Source organism: Tetrao urogallus (assembly GCF_951394365.1).
Source record: "Tetrao urogallus genome assembly, chromosome: 1".
NCBI lineage: Eukaryota > Metazoa > Chordata > Aves > Galliformes > Phasianidae > Tetrao > Tetrao urogallus.
In genome coordinates this window covers 51472561-51495392 of record NC_136813.1, presented here as the reverse complement: position 1 = coordinate 51495392, position 22832 = coordinate 51472561, and the positions used below count along the sequence as shown (strand labels likewise).

Genomic DNA, 22832 nt, shown 5'->3' with positions numbered 1-22832 from the left:
AGAATTTGAGTTATTTGTAAGATTGCATCAACCTAATAATCAGAGAATCATAGAATGGTTGGGGTTGGAAGGGACCTTTAAGATCATGTAGTTCCAATCCCCCTGCTATAGGCAGGAACACCTTCCTCTAGACCAGGTTGCTCACAGCCCCATCCAGCCTGGCCTTGAATGCTTCCAGGGAGGGAGCATCCACAGCCTCTCTGGGCAATCTGTTCCAGTGTTGCATCATTCTCATAATAAAGAATTTCTTTCTAATATCTAGTCTAAATCCACCCTCTTCCAGTTTAAAACCATTTCCCCTTCTCCTGTCACTACATGTTCTTACAAAATCATCTATTTTAGAAGAGGAGGCACTTTCACTGTTTGAAAAGCAAACAATATTTTGAGTCAATGAATCACAGTAGAGCTCCTAATTTGTAAGTTTGTAATTTTTTTCAAAGAGCTTATCATCATTTAACAATCTCAAAAAGTTAGTACAATGTGTTTTAGCAGTAAGTGCTTTAATACTAAGAACAGAGTCAGAAAGGAAAAGGATAGACCACATCAACTTTATCTGAATGACACAAATAAAGTGATTTCCCACTCCTACTGCCTCCATCACAGTATGAAATGGCTATATGCATGTGTTCTAGGAGGAGAGCAAAACATGAAATCCCACCAGTAAAAAGTTAAAAGTTGCTTTCTGAAATAGATTTGAGGCTTGCTAAAAAAAAAAGTATAAATACCGGGGTAAATAGAGTATACAAGCAAACAGAAATGTAATGGGTATTTATACCATTTCCACAAAAGCTTCTTTTATAGCTGTGGGTCTATGCCTGAGACAGTGAATTTAATTGCAGGGCTCAGACAACACTGGCAAACTGCAAACACTACCCATTTTGTTGTTTCATATCAGTTGTATGTCAGTTTATCACCAGCCAATCAGTGTTTCACACTTTTAAAGACAAACAATTATAATCAAAAACATTCCTTAGTAATTGCAGCTCTTTTTTGAGTCCAAATGTACTGCCCTGATTGTACATATAACACAGTGTTTCAGATGATGCAATTTTTAAAACAGTAAGACTTACCAATCCACTTAAGGCTAAAATCCAGATGTAGGAACCAGAGGTTAAGAGCTAGAAGGTAAGAGTAGCAATTAAAAATTTTCATTTTACATAGCTGATGTTTCCTGAGCTACTACATACGACATTATGTAGGCTAAATACTTATCATGACCATCGGCAAAGTCACACCTTTATTTCTATGAAAATCATGTTTAACATTAACAAGTATACATTCCAAAAGTAGAACTGGAAAAAAAACACAGGGATAACAATTGTTCTTCTTCTACAGAACAATACATTTTATTTTCATACAGTATACTAAGTATAACAGGATGTCAGTTATAGGCTGCACAGAAAAACAAGTCTGAAAGACAGACTGAAGCAAAGGAAATGACTCAGCAGCAGAAGGAGAAGAGTTCCAAGCTGGGCAGTGCAAATGAAGGTCTTAGACATACAGCCACAGAGAGTTGAAGCATGAGTGTCAAAATTAAAGAATTAAAGTGCTCACCCAGTGACATACTTGCAGGCATGAAATCACACAAATTGGTCAAAGTGAATTGAAAAAAAATCTAGATATGCCAACAGGGTGGCCCACCCTTTCCAGTAAAGTGCACGTGACTCATCACCTGAAGAAGGTTATTCTTAGTTGGGAAAACAGGGTGAAAATTAGACTGATACTGATTACTAAAAGCTCTGTGAGATGCTGCCTGAATTGTGAGAACACCTCTCTGGGCTCACTATGGAAAGAGTGACTTGAGATAAGGGCAGAGTTTGCAAATGAGGAGAAGGCAAATGAGTTTCCTTTGACCTCTGTGTGACGGCAGAGACAGTTCTGCATGCAGGAGGGAAAGATCCTGTGGAGATGCAGCGATGAGTATCTGGTCTTGTATGTGTGAAAGCAAGAGGCAAGGGACACAAGGCAAAAGAGCTCAGACAGTATCACCATTTTCACAAGGACTGGAGTTATAGTGATGTTGATGGTTTTGGGAGAGAGGAAACAATACCTCTAATGGATCGGGAAAACAGGGTGCTGGAGCAGAAATCAACAGAATCCAAATGTTGAACAGCAATGCAGGTGAATGAAACGCTCAAGCAGAGTGGGAACCACAGTTCTGAAACTGACCGCTCATTCTAAAATGCTCTGTACCACATTGTGTAATTATGGTGCTTTCCACTACTAGTTTTAGAACTATTTTTGAGTCCCTGGAATATATAAAAATGAGTACAATTTCTCATAATTTCACACATGCATAATTCAGATTGTGACATTAGAGTCATTTCTAGGCCACTGGGGGCTCACTACCGTATATCTGAACCAGGTACCCATATTTTTCCATTCACATTTAACACAACACTACTTGAAAGTACTGTGCAACATGTTACACTAAATTATCTGCTACATGGCAATGCTTGGTATAAAAATAACAAATTTATATGAAAGTGTAATACAACCAAATCCTTGGTTATTTATTAACAGTCTTAACCATAGAAAAATACTGTCTTCTATCTACAGTTTTGCTTGAGCAATATCAAACAAGGCAAAAATAAAAACAAAAATGCTAGCAGATTAGAAAGGTGAAAAATACATGTGTGTTTGAACCAGGTCCTGTTTTCATCTGGCTCATTTTACTGAATCCCTCTCAAATTTACAGAACTTTAAATTATGTTTTCCTATGCGTGACAATCAAGACTGAAGACTGTGGAATACAAGATAATCTCCCCACCACTTCACCCAAAAATATGTATCAGAATATATTGTTCAATATTGTTGTTCATGGGAAAGCACTAGCTAGACACAATCATGCACTAGAAGCATCAAAATCACACATTCAGAAATACTAACTGCTATTAAGTCACTAAAAGATGAACAAGCAAGTACATACCATACCTGTAAACCCAGTATATAGACCAATGTCTTGTTTGTAATAGAAAAAAAGCCTAGTACTTGTGTCACCTGCACTCTTGGAATGGAGCAATAGAACGGTACAAACAGAGCAAACACGGGACCCAAGCTGCAAATAGAAAGATACAGATGGTTAATAAGAATGATGTTAGTAATAACAGTATGTAATTTGTAATGTAACAAAACGTAATTAACCCCATGTACATGATAAACAAAAACATGATAAACACTGCCTTGCAAAAAAGAGTATTCCTTGGGAACTGGTGACTTGGTAATCTGTGGCATTCAGGACAACAGATCCAACTACCAAATCATCTACTATTACTATCTACTAAGTAAGCCTGCCAAGAAGAAACAGGTTATGAAAAGCATATTATTTCCAAGTATTCAGGAGAGGGGACAGCAGAGAAGGCAACATTTTAGCTTTAATAGCTGATTGTTTCCACAAAATACAGCCCACAAAAAGAACAGCAGTGGTCTTCCGCATCAGAACAAAATGTATTTGATGTGGACAAAAGGATTATATATATCCCCAGAGGTCAGGAAAATCACTTCACATACGAAGTTCAGCTCCCACTATTCACCCAGGTTTAAGGTGTTACAGTATTGAAAACAGGATGCAATAACGCAATATCTAAAATGGGATAATCAACAGTTTAAGTTCCATTTTGCCAGTGACTCCCGTGGCCCTAGAAACATCTATGATGGAGATGGGAAAAAAAGGTCAGTGAAGGAAAATGCTTTCAGATTTTAATGGGGTGGCTGGACATCTGTAAGCAAGGCATTATCAGCCCTCATTTCAGACTATGAAGAGAAACCTCCTATGGAGCTTAGTGCTTTGCTATAACTAGACACCCTCCATCCCAAAGCACTGTTTGCACAGGTTTGCCAGAATACTGCTCTGCCCAGGCTACTACATCCTAAAAACAAAGATCCTGTCCGGTTGAATTCCCCCCACCCCCTCACATCTGAGCAATCCTGGTATCATTCCCTGGTGCATCTTGCTGCAGTGCAGCAGGAAGCAGCACCATGGGCATTGAGATGCAGCCAACAGCTGGGCTGAGGGGTTCTGCAAAGCACACGTCCACCCCAGCTGGCTCATCACTGCTTCTTCTGACAGATCCGGGATCAAAGCAGAATTTTACATCATTTACCAGCTTATCAAAAGCTCCAAGACTTACAGTTTCCAAAGACCTTTATAGGACAGGGATCTTATTGCTCTCAGTGGGATTTCTGCACACAGCATAAATCAGAATACAAGAACCTTAAGTGTTCACTCAGAAATCATTTCCCTTCCAGAGGAGCTACCAATAGGTGTAATGCTATGTGAAATAATGGTCTGAATATTAAAACTTTAATTTCCTGGATAACTGCCAAATGCAACACCCACAGCTATGAAGAAAACCTAATGATTAAGTACACAGTTACAATATGTTGACTCATTTAATGGGCGGTGGCTTAACAATATTTCATTATCATTTTGATTGCTGTTTTTGAAGTTTAGCTTGCTGAAAACCTTCCTCTCTCAGGACTTAAATGTCTTTTAGATAGAAGACATTAGAAACATTTTTAGTATCATCTGTTTCAGATAAGGCCAGGTCCATGTGGGTGTATGGAGGACACAAACTCACGAACTACTGAAAGATGTTCAATTTTACAGAGGATCCCTCTTATGTAAACTGAGAGCACCTGTACAAACACACATAACACATTCTTAAAATACCTCCACATTATTTAAGTTGTAAGGATTGACAGACACAACTACACAACTGCCACATTAAAAATAACTCTTCATTGGAACTCCTTCCATTACCGACAAAATTCACCACAGTAAATTGGGATTCATAAGCAAAGAGAGAAGAAAAAGAAAGAAAAATAAACTTTTCTGCTCTTAGAAAAGCCAGGATAAATTATTTCTGTCTAAAGAATGTGATTCTTTCTGTTCCTACCAAATTACCTGAGGGAGTACCAAAATCATGGCATGCTTTTCAGGTTTTATTCTTCTTGTGATAAATAGTGACTCAGATCAAGAAATTTTGCATGCAAGCCTGCACTCAATCATAGCATGGGAAAATACAAAAGGGAAATTCTCATGCTGTTGCAGCTCCCATTCCAAAGGGTCAGGCTGCTTAAGACTAGCGAATGACTAGGGCCATTAGCGACACATACATCAACATGATGGAGAGGCAAATGGCGTTTATTGCAACTACACAGCGGTTTATATACCCTACATGCTTTGTCTACGCCCCTAAAGCATGCGTCATAAATCCATCACAGAGTAGGGGAGGTCCTGACACGTCACATTCCGATAACCCTGCTTTACGCCTACTACAACATCATGCCTAGAACTGTATTCTAGAAGAAGATTACAGAATGTTGAAAGGTTCCCTCAATGTTAATATTCACCACTAATGTCAGCAGAAAACATAGAAAGCACCATCTCAGATCGTGGTACTGATCTGAGTAACTCAAAGTCCAGCATTTGACACAGCTCTCTACCTAATAATCTTGAGGAGCTTGAAGAAACAACAGATTTTTATAAAATTACTTGTTTGTTAGAAAGACTTCTCATCTCCTATAAAGGGGTATTACAAATGTATCAGGTATCCCACAAGTGCAGGGGGAGATGGCCAGTGTTACTGCCAGTTGTTCTCATTATTACTGAAACGTCATGGTGGTCAGGTCCTAATGACTGGAAAAATGCAAATGCCAACACCATCTTCAAGGAGGGAAGGAAGATATTCAGGTAGCACCTCACCTCAGTCCCTAGAAAAGTTACAGAGCAGTTTTCTTCACAGCCTTTTCCGGACACGTGAAGGACAAACTGATAGGCCATGTTGATTTACCAAGGTCAACCCATGTCCAGTCAAACTGATTAGTTTCTATGATGAGATGACTGGCATCATGGACAACAGTCAACACATTGGAACACAAGGCTACATTCAGGTACATCTTGACAGAGAAATGGGCTGATAAGAATTTTATGGATTTCAACAAAAGCACCTGTGAAATCTTCCACTAGGGTTGGAATAACTCTGTGCAGCAGGAAAAGCTTTCTATTCAGCAAATAGTCACAAAAGAAGCTGGAAAATAATTTTTTTGCCTGTAACTGGATGGTAACTGATGAGTGATTTTCCTGTCCTGCAAGGTTTTCCATCTTACTATCCCCATTATCCTGCTGAGGAAGCAGGAAGAGAGAGCGGCATGGTGGGTACCTGGTGACCAGCCAAAGCTGACCCACCACACTTGCTGCAAATCTAAGGGCTGGTACTTAACTAGTTTCATTGAGTTAATTAATTGTTTCGCAGTATATGGTCAGATTTGGTATCTACTCTTCTGAAGGACTATTTTAGTTCTCTCTGTTCCTTCATTTCCTTCTCCTCTCCTCTTTGCTTTCCTCTTAACGTCTTTTAATCTTCTTTCCCTCCCTCTCCTCTTTACTTTCCTCTTTACTTTCAAAGATCCTGGTCCCAGCCTTTTGCTCCTTATGCTTACAACAATATCAGAAACAACATGGTTAATTAACACCCTGCCAATCAGTTTCTACTAGAAACTTGAGATATTCATTTGCAAAGAAGAAACACAGACTCAAACATACGCAGACTCCGTTTTTCTGCTCACCTCATGTTTAGGAAATTAGTTTTAGTCACATGGGTTAGAAAATAATATTTTCAAACAGAACAAAATACTCTCAGTCCCAAAAGATTAAATTCTGAAGTCTGAACACTTGACATGAACACAATGTCCACCTCAAAGGCCTACTGTAGGCTCTGGAATGATTATATCCTCATTTTGAAGCATGTTAGATTTCAACATGTGCAGGGAAAAAAAAAAAACAACACAGCAAAACAGAAGGGAACTTTTTCATGGAGGAAAAAAATGAAGAAACAATAACGTTGGAAAGAAAGCACCTGTATCCGTTACTGTACAGACTTCTGACAGAGAACAAAGACTCAAGGATAAGGATTCATCACTGAGTGAAATGGGTTACTCAGAGTTTAAAAGGGTGAATATTAAAAGCAGATTAAAACCTTTAATATTAGTAAGTATATGCACAAAATGTAGGAAACAATAGTTCTAAACCGTAAGAAGAGACGGGTAGTAAGAGACACGTTACTTCTGCAAAAATATCTGCTGTTGTCAATGGAAGTTCTGTGGGATTCAAATTTGCAGAAACAACCTGTTATTTTATTCAGAATGACTCACTACATTTACTAACTGCGGTACCGTATTTTTCTTTAGTTCACATTATTTAAGTTCTTTATAAAAACATTAGCCCGACAAACCCACAACCGCTTAGTTTTTTTGGAGGACTGAAAATATCAGCTCTAAAAGCAGCCGCACATAATACGTAGAGAGTACAAACAGTGTGCTTTATCAGTAACTCAAGTTATCAAGTTTATTGAGTGCTCTATATTCCTACAGGCTGTCCAGGCACTGCCAAACTATGCATAACGTAGCTGCCTTTGTTCTGAAAATGCTAAACTTTTTCTTGATGACATTTCTTAAAATTGGGTAGCTGCCTGACATATGACAGCCCTTGACAGCTGTGATCCTCTCACTGATGAAGCCCAGGATGACAAGCACCATCTATTGCACCCAACCTTTCTGCCACACATGAGCAAAACCAGTAGGTTACGTTACCCGATGCAGTATCTGATTGCCAATATTTTGTAGGAATGCAGGAAAATGGAGGAATAAAAAATACCCCAAACAAGACAGCCAAATGAAAACATTAAGTGAAGTCATGCATCTTGAGGGGAAAAGAGAGTTTCCAGCTCTCCGTGAATATCCCAACAGAATAACTGTAACTTTGGGTTCACTACAATATGTGACCAATGAACCAACAGAATGCAGGTATCTACTGCTCCTATGAAATGCTTTAAAGGCTTTGAAACAATTTATTCCATAAGCTGCTTGGTTCCATTTTAAACCATTAATGCTTTCTGTTCTCTCCCTTACCATCAGCAAGATGACTAACAAAGAACTTTCCTCTTCTGCTGGTAAGAGACTTTCTTCTAATTTCAGTTTTATTTATCATTAATAAGATGTTACCATTGTCCTTTATCACTTTCTACAAATGTCAGTTAGTGATATCTCCCCCCAGCTTTTGTTTGCAAAGCTCAAGATAGTATCTGGTACTCTTTCACAAAACCCTTCTCCATCCCCCTGTTAGTATCTCCTGGCTGACCTAGGGTAAGTGACTGTTTCTATACTACCAGTCTGTTACAATAGGTTAACATAAAAATCCTTCACTTAGGTATTCTTAATATGCAGTCATCATGCAAGCAATTTTTGCAGAACAACAAACACTTATTCAGCTTATGGTACTATAATGATTTAAAAATAAATAAATCATTGTCCCTGTTCTTTCTCTAATATTATTAGCACGCTGCCATTCACATGAAGACCAAAACCAACCCATCCTGGGGAATACCAATGAAACTGAGAGGTACAAGAACAGCTGGCCAAGCCATGCATCCCAACTGAGGACAGCATCACAGCAACAGCTATGATCCCTGGTAATGCCAACTAGGTGTTACACAGTCAGCTACCTCTGCCTACCCACTGTCAGTTGCTGCTCTGCATCAGACATCTGCAGCAAGTGATTGGTAGAGACAGCTACAAGGCAGTTCTGCTTTTGTGACTGATTTCATTAACCCTAGCTTGAGTTCAGCAAGCAAGAGGAGCCTGTACCATAAAAGGCAGGCTCTCCCAGTGAATCCCACCAAGTCTGGCACAGAAAATGGGGTTAGGCAGAAAACAAATGAAGGCACGAGAAAGCACTACAGGGGTTCGGATGGCTATTTTGTTGAAGAAGTATGGTCAAATAGCTGTGTTTAAATTTTTGTGTCACAAGTTCATTTAGCTTGAGCATTTAACTACATCTTCTTTATCCAGTTTAGCCTGACACATTTCATTTGGCCTCTGGAGAGCAGACAGCAACCGTGACTCACCAAGGAGTCATCACTTGCTGTTCCTCAAACTCAAGTCACTTGAGAAATAACGTTTGTTTGCAAAAGGACAGGATTCAGCTGGACACTAATTCGAGACACCTGAACCAGCCTAGAAAAAAAAAGGTGTTAATTTTGGAAGGAAAAGCAGTTTTCTAGTAAAGAAACTGAACTGGGACTCAGGCTGGCTGGGTTCATTTTCTAGTTGATCCATGAACACCTTGTGTAATTTCAGAAGTCACTCCTTACCTTGCATAGTAGCTGTCTAGATACAGAATAGTAAAGCTAAATCCAGTATCTTTTGTAAACTGCTCAAATAGAGCATGAACTAAGCAAGCAGACTGAAAAATAAGTTTTCATAGGCATCATGACACAGCACTCAAAATATTAACTGTACTGCTTTAATGTAACCATCTCTGAAAAGTAATGTCTTAGTGTACTAATTTATATGTTACTCTCCTTGCATGCCAAAAGCAAAACAGTCAACTTGTGTATTCCAACGGCAAAAACAAACAAATCACACTTTCTGACACATGCCACTTTTTGGTTTAGATTTTTACATTCTGGGTCAGTTGGATGGACTGGAAGGATGCTGTCTACGAGGGTGGATAGTGATAGGACAAGGGGAAATGGGTTTAAACTGAGGTAAGGGAAGTTTAGGTTAGATATTAGGAGGAAGTTTTTCACACACAGGGTGGTGACACACTGGAACAGGCTGCCCAAGGAGGCTGTGGATGCCCCATCCCTGGAGGCATTCAAGGCCAGGCTGGATGTGGCTCTGGGCAGCCTGATCTAATGGTTGATGATCTTGCACATAGCAGGGGGGTGGAAACTAGAAGATCATTGTGGTCCTTTTCAACCCAGGCCATTCTATGATTCTATGATGCAATCTGTGCCATTCTGCTCAAGCAATTAACATCCCATAAGGCTGGAATGGTGGCTAATGTACATGCGTGGCTCCATGGGCACAATCTAGTAATGCATCTTAACCAAAAAAAGATAGTATTTAATTTTATCTGATCAAAGCAGGAAGCACATATTGGTGTTATTTTTTATAATGCTAAAGCTATTATGATATAGACATTTCCCTTAATGTGAAGTTGGGTTATTAATGTCAGTCCTCGAGCAAAGACTACTACAAGTTTCGAGAAATTTCTCACTTCTACCACAAATTTTTGCTGCTGGACAGGGAACCACATTGCGGTATTACTTTATGACGTATGGAGCAAGTTCCCTATACGGTTGTTCTTGAATCAGTAGTTAATTCTCTTCATTTAAAGAGATTCTACTCTGCGATGAAGATAATATATAAAATAATTGAAAAAGAAGGAAAAAGTCTGCAGCAAGCCCAGTAAGTTTTCTGAAAGGCTTCCTGAGCCTGGTTTTGGAAGAGGAGTGCCTATCAACAACTGAGGAGCTGGTAGTACTTGAAGCAGTTCAGCTCCCTGGCATCTCAGGAGAACCAAGTCATGTCTGCAGTGTGGGGTTCAGTACTGAAAACCACGTTCTAGAGTCTACTAAATGTTCCAAGTATGCACAGACGCATCTAGCGAGGCTCTGTGTCATTTTCTATAGCAAGAACATAGAAGACAAGGTATGTTTAAAAAGGTTTAACTTTATCATTAAATGTGCAGTTACTTAAGACTTCCTGATGAGACAGATATGTTACTTGAGATCTGATCTGCACACCTCTAGCACGGCAGCAGCAGCAGTTTGTCCTATGAGCACAGCCGAGCCTTCCCAAAACAGTGTTCCATCTCTGCATTGGCTGGAGTCACTAACATCAGCATCACCGTGCCTGCTTGCTCATTTTTGAGAATCAGGATGCTGAACGAGGCCACCTGAAACACAAACTGCCTTTTGCAGTCGCGAATGATCAGTATGAGTTTGTGGGGAAAATCCCAGGTAACTCCCAGCCACTGCGTCTAACAGCAAAGGGCAGGGCTTTCCATCTATCTCTGATCTATTTCAGCCTTCTTAGCAAACATACCATTTCACTGATAGATCAAGGCTTCACATCCAGAAACAACGTTTTTCCAGGTACCAACACATTACCTCACAGTTTGGCCTTCCATTCCTCTCCCCATTCCCATCTATATGCATCAATGCATTTTTATCAGAATCTATATGCAAGAATGCATTTTTATCAGAATCACAGAATCAGATCTGTGTTTTAAAAGCCATTTATTCATGTTAATGTGTTTGCCTTGCATGTGTATTGTAAATGTATATATTACTATCGTGATTATCTGTAGCCTTGCTCAAAATGCAATCAAGTTACTCATGCACACAGCCTCACTAATCTCTAGAACCGCTCATGTTCTTCAACTCCCTCATCTATTTTTAAAGGGCATTTCTGTAAAGCCTCATCATTATGATACTAAAACAGTGCTGGGAATGTACATGGGCTGTTGAGACGACTGTTTCTACACGGCCTATCGATATGCCTAAAGTTTGATTTTTTTGTGCTGTGTCAGATTTCAGCAGGAGGAATTCATTTGAAAGTGTGTACTGATGATCCAACCCCAAACTAAATTTAAGCCTTCTTTTAATCGAGATATATGTTTAAAGTCTGAGGTTTTCCTGGGCTGTGTCAGGTCTTATCCATAGTGACCAGCGTAAAAGTGTGCATTCCTCATAGGATTCTACTCCAGGATAAATGTAAGCCTTTTTTTTTAAATGCAGACATCATAAAAACAAGGTTTTTCACTCAGGATTTTTTGGTTGGTCAAGTAAACTTCTGGGTAAAGTCCCTTCTGCGACAGTCAGTAATACGCAACTTGTGGGTCGGGGGGAGGAGGGGAGGTGCTCCTAATTACTCTTTTTGAGCAGACTAATTGTAAAAGAATTAAAAATAGACACTTTCACATCCCATATGACAGTAGCCAGCAAATCAAGACCAGCACACAAACAAGTTTTTTTTTGAAGCACATGAACAAATCTACCCCTCCCACAAAAGGGACTCACGTAATCACTCTTGAAAACAATGTGCAAGGGTAAACTTTCACAGTCAGGCTATCCTGCTAATGCCCTTAACTAACTGCTCACAGGATCTAAGAAGCTGCAGATATGTAAGTACAGAAAAGAGATATATATATATTTCTTTTTTTCATGTCAGCAAACAACTCCAGAAAGATGCTTTCTTTTTGCATTATACTGAACATTTTCACGTGGCAGGAGAGAAGAGGCTTGCGGAGGAAATTCTGTCAGATTTTATATTGCTATCTTAATATGCCTTTTGTTCATTTTTGTTTAATGATGATCCATAATATCAAGTTATTTCTAATGCTTTCTTGTAATAACAAATTCTTATAAGAAAATTTCTAATTAATTTGACAATCAAAAAGAAATATTTGATACTATATTATCTCAGGGTTTTGTTTAGTTTAAGTAATTTAAATTATACTAATGCAAAAGAACTGCTGTTGAAGTAGTAAGTGGAACACTGGAATTCACAAGTCATTCACTGAATACTGCTGAATACTTTAATATTAGGGGAGAGCCTTAAAACAAATCTGTAACATGGTAATGAATCCACAGCTTGCTCATTCATATGTGCTGCTTGTCTCTATTCTCAGCTCAAGAGCTCTTCAGTCGCTCTTCCCATATTTGAATATTGTAGCAGATCGTTTTAAGAACCTAAAATGTTAGGAGCTAATTCCTTTTCTACCATTTCTTTGAAAGCTTTCCCCTTATTACTGATGTTCATAACATAAAACTAAATAAATATTTCTAGTAATTTGACTTTTTTACACCTTCATGTTAAATACTTTTTCATGTTACAATGGTAAAACCAGATAGGCTGTTAAAAAAGCAAGCATTTACTAGGAAAAAAATAGATGCATGCATGCCCTTGAACACAGAATAGAAGAGGTCTGAGATTTCTATGGCTCCTCCAGAATAGAAACAAAGGTACTGAAAACTGAGCTGGGAACTTGTCTTCAACAGCTGAAGTCTTATCCCTTTTTGTTCAAAGAATGAGGAGTATGGATACATGCAAGGAATAATAAATTTAATCTAAAGTTGTGAGGTTTTAATCCCTGAAATTAATTAAAGCCGGCACCTGCACAGGTTCCATATCACTCCTTCAGGAAACATACATGTATATATATATATATATATATACACACATATATATATACACATATATATATATATATATACATATGTTCAAGGTTTGCATTTTTCTAGTTTCTAAGATACAAAGTCTTTATTTGTATCTCATTAGACATTTTTTCCTCTTCTACTTGCAGAAGTGCAATTGTTAGTGGCTTTTATTTATTTGCCATATTTCGGAGCCTCTCTGTTTCATACTAAGTAGACTTGGGCAGGTAAACTGAAGGGAGGTTAATCTTCTCAGCACCAGCATCGCTGTAAAAATTAACGTGCATCTTTGATCAATATAATTTAGGTCAGATAATTCTTACACTTTTTGTAGTAATCACATTTGGAAAGAAAGATCCAACAGATACGAGCCAGACACTTACATGTCTTCTTCTTTGCCTTTAACTATTTATGTAGCATTTCAACTCCTTCACTTCCATTTCACTTATTTTACTGTAACTGTTATTATTTTAGAATACAAAATGAAATTGTCATGCAATTTGGTAAAGCAGGTAGTAATAGATAAAAGCTGAACCAGAAAGATCCTACATAGCATGCATCCAAAAATCCTGTTACAGAATTCACTTAAAGAATATATTAATTCTTCCTACTCATCTTTAAGAGAATTTAACTCATGCAGTGCACGCTTTGGGTTCTCCATGGAGTGATTTAAACATTTTGCTTTAGTATTCCAACAAATTTGGATTTCTACTAGGAAAAAGTACTAGACTGGAACTATCTCACTAAAATCAGCCATGAGTAGTGAGGATTCAGTCATTGTAAGTTTGGACATGAAACTTAACAGCTTTGAAAATAATGTACTAAAAGAATACGAGAATTACAGCACTAGAAAGAAACAGGAAGCTTTAGGAAACGCCTGTCTCTTGCTTCAGCTTTTGTGAAGCCACGTGTTGTCCCAAGCCTAGATAAATGCAGCTTTCTCAGATAAATGTACCTTCCCATATTAACAAAGCATTCTGCTATGCAACTTGACGTGCATACTTTTTAATATATGTAAGATGGTTGGAAAAAACCTCATTTTTCAAGTACATAGAACACATAATACAGTGAGGATCACAACAACGGTAAATTAAGAGTTCAGACAGAAAATATTACTGGTCAAAAGAAAACAATTAATTTTAGAAATTAAGAAAAAAAACCACATTACTCGCAGCATTGCATATTTCCCATCTTTCTCTGTTTTTAAACTCACTAAAGCTTACACAGCTTTGATCTATAGAGGGCTGCAGAGCTCAGTAAAGTCCTCAAATTAGGCAGTACAAGGAAATAGAAGTCTATTTCCCAACCATTTCTCCTAAATCATTTATACATACCCCAAAGTTTTATTCCCCAATACAGTTTGTTCATCCATCTCAAAGTGATGCAAAAAATCATGCTATGTGAAGAGCAAGGATAGATCTATGATCTGCCATGCCTTACCAAGAAAGGTAATTATATTGTTCTTAGACTAGATAGTGGACAGGTGGACCAGGGATTTACCTCATAGAGTAAAAATTATTAAAGAGACAGACAGACAAATCGCACATTAAATTACAACACACAGTTAAAGCCTTTTATAGTATTTCCCACAATGCAAAAAAATAAAATAAAAAATAAAAAAGCAAACAAACAAACCAAAAAATTCCACAGATGGTGTTCCTCTACCAAAAGCAGGAGATGAAAGCAAGGAGAAAACTCACATAGCTCACAGAGAGAGCTTTTTATCACTGCTTGCACATGATTTAAACGGTGTAATCTAAGTTTGTAATACTATAATTGTAGGCTTATAGCTTAGGTTTACCACTTCCATAGTTCAATGAATGCAACACAGTATTCCATGTTTAAAGGCCATCACAGGTAAACACGTGAAGGAAGCCAGGGTAGGGGTGATACCTGTGTGGTTATTATTGCTATAAAATATCTATCAACCACATAGAACAGATTAAAAGCAAGCTATCTAACAAATCTCATGAAGTCACTGGCTAAAGAAAAACTCACAACTGAGTGTGTGTATTTCAACACTTGTCCACTCATTATCAGAAAGCAAATGCAACACTAAAACTGGAAGAGAGCAAGGGACAGAATACCAAGGAACAAATGGCACTGCTTGAAAGACTGGGCACAATACTAACTTCATACTCTGCCAGGTGCATGTTCCTCTCAGGTAGAAGCAGAGAACAAGAGCCATGCCATAGACTGCAGTTATCCCAGGATCCAGTGAATCTGGGAAGCACTCAGGATTGCAGGTAGATCATGTCATAAGCTCTCTAGCAAATGCTGCCCAATTCTGCCTCAAACACATAGTCCACTGAGCAAAAAAGGGGGGGTCACAGTGGTGAGCATGTTTCGTGGAAGGTGAGGGCCATCTGGAACCCCATTCTCCCTTACTGGAATTGGAGTGGGAGCAGAAGTCCCAAGACTATTCTTTCTCACTGAGACATTTGAGAAGCTCACTTTGAATTGTCAAAACAATGAGACTGTGCAAATACTCTTGGAGGTGGACAGGGGCTATTAAAGCAATCTTTATTCCGAGAGGAAAGTCTCAACAGAAACAGCAACTGCAAACTGCTTTTGGAGAAATTTATTTAAATAAGAGGCGACCACGATGTAGGAGGGAGGTTGACTAAACACTACTACAGCACAACGGGCTAATTCTCCTTCTCTCAAGTCCTCCAAATGAAGACCAAACACCCCTGTGGAAAATATGCTTTAAGTGAATAGCTAGTGGGATCTATATGCAAGTAACTAAAACGTTAACACTGACCTCTTGCAATATCAATGAGTAAGTGGTCTTTTTGCATTAGAGCTTTATCCGTGTCACTGAATCCTGTATATCTGCAGACAAACTTTCTCTACAATACTGATAAAGGCACTGATAAAGAGACAAGAATTTTAAATATTTAATGCATTAAAATCACGTACCCCTATGAAAAAAAAAAGTGGCAATATCTTACAAAATAATTAACTTGGTAAAGTAAATTAACTGATGTATTCATAAAGTACAACGAGGGCATATAACTCAGTAACTCCACTATGAATCAAGTCAATGCACTGATCAGCTGCTGTGAGGTTTGCAGCAATAAGGAGGCAACACTCTCCAGTTTTGCTCTAGGAATCTAAAAACAAGTGCCACCCAAACTGGGGCCACTGTTGTTTTTTTCAGATATGTTCTGTAAGTGTAACAGATAGATCACGAACGATTGCTGCAAAGAAATATTGACTTGATAGAAAACATGAGACTCAAAATAACCTTATTTTACTTAATAGTCCAGATACCCTTTATGAAGAAATTGTTTTAAGTGCAGCCCCGTTCAAGATTGACAAGAAAAGCTGAAAAACTTGCTGATGTCAGTAGAGTTCATCTAACAACAGTCAGAACTCACAGAATCACAGAATCACAGAATTGTAGGGGTTGGAAGGGACCTCCAGAGATCATCGAGTCCAACCCCCCTGCCAAAGCAGGTTCCTACACCAGGTCAACACAGATGTACAAAGAAGCTCAGCTGATGTATATTACATTTTCAGATGGCAGCAATTTTATCATCTGCTTGAGCTCCAAGATGGATATAGAATCTCAAGGGTTTTTAAGAAATATTAAATATATTCAGGAAATGTAGCACTTAGACATTAAGGTGACTGCTCAAAATGTCCAGACATATCTATATAGAAACAGAACTCATCTAGAGTATTGTAAAATGTGTACCCTACATTAACATGCCAAATACTTTGGGGATAGCAGAAGACCAAATGGACCCCCAGCCCAGGGCTGACTCCCACAACCAGCAGAAGAGCCTGCTGGCATCCTCCTTTAAGGAGCACCAATGTGTGCATCTGGGAGGTACATTAGCTGTGGTTCTTCAGCGCTCTTCTCATTTGCTTGTGGCCAGTTTGTCCCACTGTGGAACTAGAAAACTTCATTAAGAATCAGGAATGTAGCTCTAGTGGTCTTGTGTCAAGGGTAAAGAGAAGGAAGAATTGTCTGAGATGGCTGCTCCCTGTGTGTGTCCATGCACCAGTGATGGACACAAGCACTCTCCTGGCTGCAACTCCTGTTCAACAGAGCCATGCTTCTATGCAAGGGTGAACATCCTACTTTGAGCAACATTAAGTTCTAACATTAAAGTAGATGATTCTACTTTATCATGCAAAAGTAGATAAGGTTTTATAAAATTCTACTATTGATGTCAGAAGAAATGACTAAAATTACAGAATTTTGCCTAAACCATACAAACACTGACAGACAGAAGAATGGATGTGACAAATATACATTATTTATGAGCAAAAACTACCATAACTTTACAGAGAACAGGAAATAAAATTATGCTGTGAATGTATTGTAGTTTGTCACTGCAATAAAACAGTTTATCATACACCTTAATCATATGCAAAGAGAAGCTCTGAAGAAATGATTTTACCTAAATATCAAGGGAGACAGGAGTAGAAAACAAATGTCATGCTGGGAATCTGAACAAGTAATCAGAAGCATTCAAATAAGAGAAACAGAACAAGCTGAAATCTCTCGCTGACTCTTATCCAGATGCCTACACAAACCCAAATGACTTTCTATGAAAAGCAGCCTGTCATACTTTAGTAAATCAAGCCACGCTACATGCTCCTATAAGAGACACTCTAAGGTATTTGAGATATTCCTAAAACTGCACTGCAGTCACAGAGCTGATAATTAGCAATTCAATTTCTCTATTCAATTCACAATACTCCCAGTTCAGATTTGATTTCCAACCCTGAAAGCAGCGTTCGTATTTCTTGACATGCTACTTATTTCCTTGAGATGTTTAAGAATCAGAACACCATACATTTATCCGTCAGAAATCTCCCACCTGTCTATCCTACAACCTGTGCATGAATAGACTTGACAGAGTATCTACATGCTACATTTCTTCCTACCACATGTAATGTAACTTATTCATGTATCTTATTGCATTGAGTCCACCGCGATATAAAGATCAGGAATTTGAGATCCATCACCAGCTACGCAGGTTTACTCTTTAAAAGAGAACCTTGCATGCCCCAGCCAATATAAGCCAAAGTCTGATCAAACTGTATAATTCAAAAAGCGCTGCAGGTAAATTAATTGTGAACAACCCGAAGTAAATAGGATAATCGCATCAAAACATGAAAGAAGATACTAACCTTTTAATGCTTCCACAAGTTAATAAAAAGGTAATGAATACTTCATTAAAGCTGTAGCTTAAAACCCCAAAAATGGAGAGGTATTTTACTGGAAGTCTTCTTTAAGGTACAGAATGTTGTAGCTGTTTGTAAATATTGACTTTTGAAAGGCAAATCCTTCAGAAATAATCCAGATACTTTAATTAAAGATATCAGATGGATTTAACATTTAAGTTTATAACAGCTCTTCTCTCCAGATAATATTCTGCATTAAAGTAGAAGCAATCATGACTCCTATTTTAACCCATAACTGCAGATAAGCAGGCTGACAGGTTTTATGAGTCATCCAGATGGAAAAGATGTCTGATATCAAAACTAGCATTAATATTTACTATCTCTAGAAACGTCTCTCCATTACAGTCATAACAACAAAAGCAGCCTGAAGAGTTTGAAAAGGAATAGCTAGCAAGATTGCTGAGAGCATGCCATGATTACACATAAGAATAATTTCTTCAGGGTTTGTTTTTCTTCTTTTAAGTACATAAATAGAGCACCGTATAATTCTGAAGTTATGGTACTTTCAACAGTGTTGAGAGACTTTTTTTTATAAGAGCATTCTGTGGCAGTCACCTTCTTACAACTGGGTATGAACACATAGAAAAAGTCTAAGATTGCAGTGTTCGTGGTTGGCTGTTGGAAGTTTTCCTGAAGTTTTTTAGAGAGTGCAGCAACTAAAATCATCTCACTTCTTTTCACAAGCAGTCTCACCAACAAGAACTGAAAGACACAATTAATCTTCACAGACAAGAGTGGGAAACATGCCTTTTCTTTAAAAACTCAGTGTGATCAAATACGTAGTTTGAGTGAAGACCAACTAAGAAGGAATACTATGAAAATGACAAATACCTTAAGGATGGTACTAATCAACAATAGATTTCTCACTTTGATTTGTGAGCTAAATTCTTCAGACTTTAGGTAATATTTTGCAGAACAGCTGCTCAAGGGGTAAAATCAGATGCCCCCCATCCTTTCCGACGCTTGTGCTGTGCAACTATTAGGTGTAACATCACACTTAAAAGCATTCTGTACTAGAAGCAATATCAACAGGACGGCGTCCTTTCCACTTCTAAAATTCTGCTAAATCATTTTTTTCTATTTTGAGTTCCCCAAGTCATTGCCACTTTGCAGACCTACCATGTCATTTCTGACTATGCAGGTTAAGCAATTTTTAAAATCTGCTAAATTATAATGTATGTGAAATACTTCAGATAGGTTATATCTCTTTTGCAGCACCACTTAACAGAGACTAAATTAGTAGTCTTAGGAATTTATGGATATAAACAATATCTCAATTAGATTTTCAAAGTCAGTTCTTAGCACTACTATTAAATAGGCTGAATTGTTATTATTCAAGCACTGCAACAGGCTGTCCAGGGATGTGCTGGAGTCACCATACCTGAGAGGTGTTCAAGAAATGTGAAGATGTGTCACTGAGAGACGTGGGTTAGTGGTATGGCAGGATGGACTGACAGTTGGACTTCATGATCTTAGAGGTCTTTTCCAAGTCTTTAATGACTCTATGATTATAATCATATAATTATATAATTTTCAAGCTGAGAGAATTGGGACTCTGGAGAAGAGAAGGTTGTGAGGTGACCTGATAACAGCCTTTCAGTATCTAAAGGGAAGCTACAGGAAAAAAGGGGCAGACCCTTTAGCAAGGTCTGTGGTGACAGAAAAAGGGGAAATGGCTTCAAGCTCAAAGAGGGTAGATTCAGGTTAGATATAAAGAAAAGGTCTTCTACAGTGAGAGTGGTGAGGCACTGGAACAGGTTGCCTGGAGATGCAGTTGATGCCCCGTCCCCAGAGACTTTCAATGTGAGGGTGGATCAGGCTCTGGGCAAACTCATCTGGCTCTGGTGTCCATGTTCATCGCAGAGGAGTTGGACCAGATGGTTGGAAGTTAGACCTCTAAAGGTCTCTTCCAACTGTAAGGATTCTATGAGTAATGCCAATAAGATAAGCAACAACACTGAAAGAAATTAGTTTCCCCAAACAATTTAAACCATTGCGAAGTGCATCTTTAGAAACAACTGCCTAAAAAATAAACTGTAATACATTATAAGATTTTTTTTTTATATCTGACCCTTGGGGATTTCATATAGTCATTTATCACATGATTTCTTCAGACTTCTTTTTCCTCTCAGACTGGTTTCACTAGTTGTCGACTTCCTGATCATCTGTCAGCTTAACTTCCAAGTACATGGGGAGTTACAGGGGAGATTTAGGTTAGGAAGTTTTTCACTCAGAGGTTTGTGAACAGGCTGTCCAAGGAGGTGTGGATGCCCCAGCTAGATGTGGCTCTGGGCAGCCTGGTATAGGGATGGTACCCCTGCACGTAGCAGGGGGTTGAAACTAAATGATCTTTGAGGTCCTTTTCAACCCAGGCCATTCTATGATTCTATGACGTCTCTGGTATATTATTTTGCCCACTGTCTGATTTTATTTTTCGGTAGTGAGAGGACTGAGATCAAAAATACAAAAGCCGGGGAAAGTCATCTTTTTGTTTGTTTTTGGAAGCAGGCTTGAAAAAGTATTTCAACCAAGGTTTCATTTCAGCTTTTTAGAATCTTGCTTTTTTCTGATACAGATTGGCCACTGTTATGCAGAACTAGTTTATCTACATTTATTACAAAATGTCCCCTTTTGTTTTTTTCATGTAAGGTCCACTGAGCTTCCTGCAGAAACACCAGTTGCAGAAATGGACACTTTCACAACTTCTCAGACAAACAGTTCTACCTGCGACTTGTATGAACATAAGGATACAGCAAGGATAATCCTATCTGTGTTCTACAGCCTCATCTTAATTCTTGGAGTACTCGGAAACACAATTGCCCTCACTGTCATTTTTAAAAACAGAAAGAAGATAAATTCTACTACCCTCTATTCAACAAATCTCGTCCTCTCAGATCTACTGTTCTGTATTGCCCTGCCTATAAGGATAGCCTACTATGCCATGGGATTCCACTGGCCTTTTGGAGAAGCACTATGTCGAATAACTGCTCTCTTGTTTTACATTAACACTTATGCAGGTGTGAACTTCATGACATGTCTGAGTATCGACAGATTTTTCGCCGTTGTCCACCCATTCCGATACAAGATCAGAAGGATTAAATATGCCAAGGGCATTTGTGTATTTATCTGGTTTCTTGTATTCAGCCAAACGTTCCCATTGCTTATACAGCCTATGACACATGAAGAAAATGAAAGGACTACATGTATGGAATATCCAAACTTTGAAAAAATAGCCCATTTACCATTTATACTTCTTGCTGCCTGCTTAGTAGGATACCTTATTCCCCTTGGAATTATACTATTTTGTTATTCTCAAATCAGCTGCAAACTTTTTCAAACAGCCAAGGAAAATCCACTGACTGAAAAATCAGGGATAAACAAAAAAGCTATCAATACAATCCTATTTGTAATTATAGTGTTCATCATTTGCTTTACCCCTTATCATGTTGCAATCATACAACACATGATTAAGAAGCTCCAGTATCAACCCTTATGCAATGAAAACCAAATTTTCCAGAAATCACTCCATTATACCGTGTTTCTGATGAATTTTAATTGCTGTCTAGATCCCTTCATCTATTTCTTTGCATGCAAAGGATACAAAAGGACTGTACTGAAAATACTGAGGCGACAAGTGAGCGTATCAATTTCAAGTGCTGCCAGATCACACCATGAAGAAAGCTCACGCGATGTGGGAGAAACACAAATGATGGTACTCGCAAAATCTGCCAATGGGAAGTTACCTGAAAAATCAAGTCTGTAGTATACTGCAGTGAAGTGAGCTTAAAAATCCAGGGTCCATGGTAAAAATTCTTAGCATTCCCTGTACAGTAGCTTCAGGAAGATTCTGTTTCTCAGGATGTCAGGAAATCAAGGACTGTTGTTAGACCGAAAAAGAATTATCACACGACAGCAGGAAGACTCAAAATTACAACTTCCTAGCTACATCATTTTGACTGATCTCATTAGTTTTTCCAGGAAATGCACACCATTGTGAACGTCCAAATTCCATACTCCTGGATGTCATCAACTCAAGCAAAGACTTGACTCAGTTTAACTGGACGCCTGAGAAAGGATTAAACCAAAAATAGCTTATAACTCAAGAGTTACAACTAGCACACCTGAAAATTACAAGAGCTCTAGCTGAGCTACAAGTACATCAGTGGGTTTGTTATCTCAATCACAGAAGTCAAGCAGTCAAATTTTTAGATAAAACGGACAGCTTCTATGCACAGTTTGACTACTGCAAGTGTTGATAGTCATTTGGAGGTAAAAGTGTATTTTATAGTACTTACAGATCATGGAGTACTATATAGATTATGTATGTCTTACTGAAAAATTCACAGATAGATTTGTCAAATATTACAGATGAAAATTTAATGCACTCTTCAATTCTCCCCAATACTGACTGTGCCCCACACATTCAATCTCTTGTCTTTTCAAGGTCTATTACCTCTTGAATCCTTTTTCTAAGGGAGAACTTTTCTTTCCAGTATGTATTATAAAGAGACTCTAAGTTGTATATAAATTATTTATGAACGCAGAAATAAGTTGATGCTAGAGATTGAAACACAAAAAGTGCACTGTTTTGGTTAAAAGTACAGGGATACAGGTTTAAAA

At 38.3% G+C, this 22832-nt stretch overlaps 2 protein-coding genes across 2 annotated transcripts in view; one reads left to right on the top strand and one right to left on the bottom strand.

The window, feature by feature from the left end:
* UBAC2 (UBA domain containing 2) overlaps positions 1-22832 on the bottom strand; it is a gene marked incomplete at both ends in the record, with an annotated part of 92491 nt that overhangs the window by 26456 nt on the left and 43203 nt on the right. Inside the window, 2 exons of the mRNA XM_079549841.1 lie at positions 1071-1118; positions 2935-3058. Of these exons, the coding sequence (XP_079405967.1) occupies positions 1071-1118; positions 2935-3058 (172 nt within the window). The remainder of the gene's footprint in view (positions 1-1070; positions 1119-2934; positions 3059-22832) is intronic.
* GPR183 (G protein-coupled receptor 183) lies at positions 10199-21975 on the top strand (the record flags this gene model as incomplete). Its single annotated transcript, XM_079544023.1, has 2 exons — positions 10199-10254; positions 20862-21975. The coding sequence occupies 2 exons, from the start codon at positions 10199-10201 to the stop codon at positions 21973-21975; spliced, it is 1170 nt and encodes a 389-aa protein (XP_079400149.1).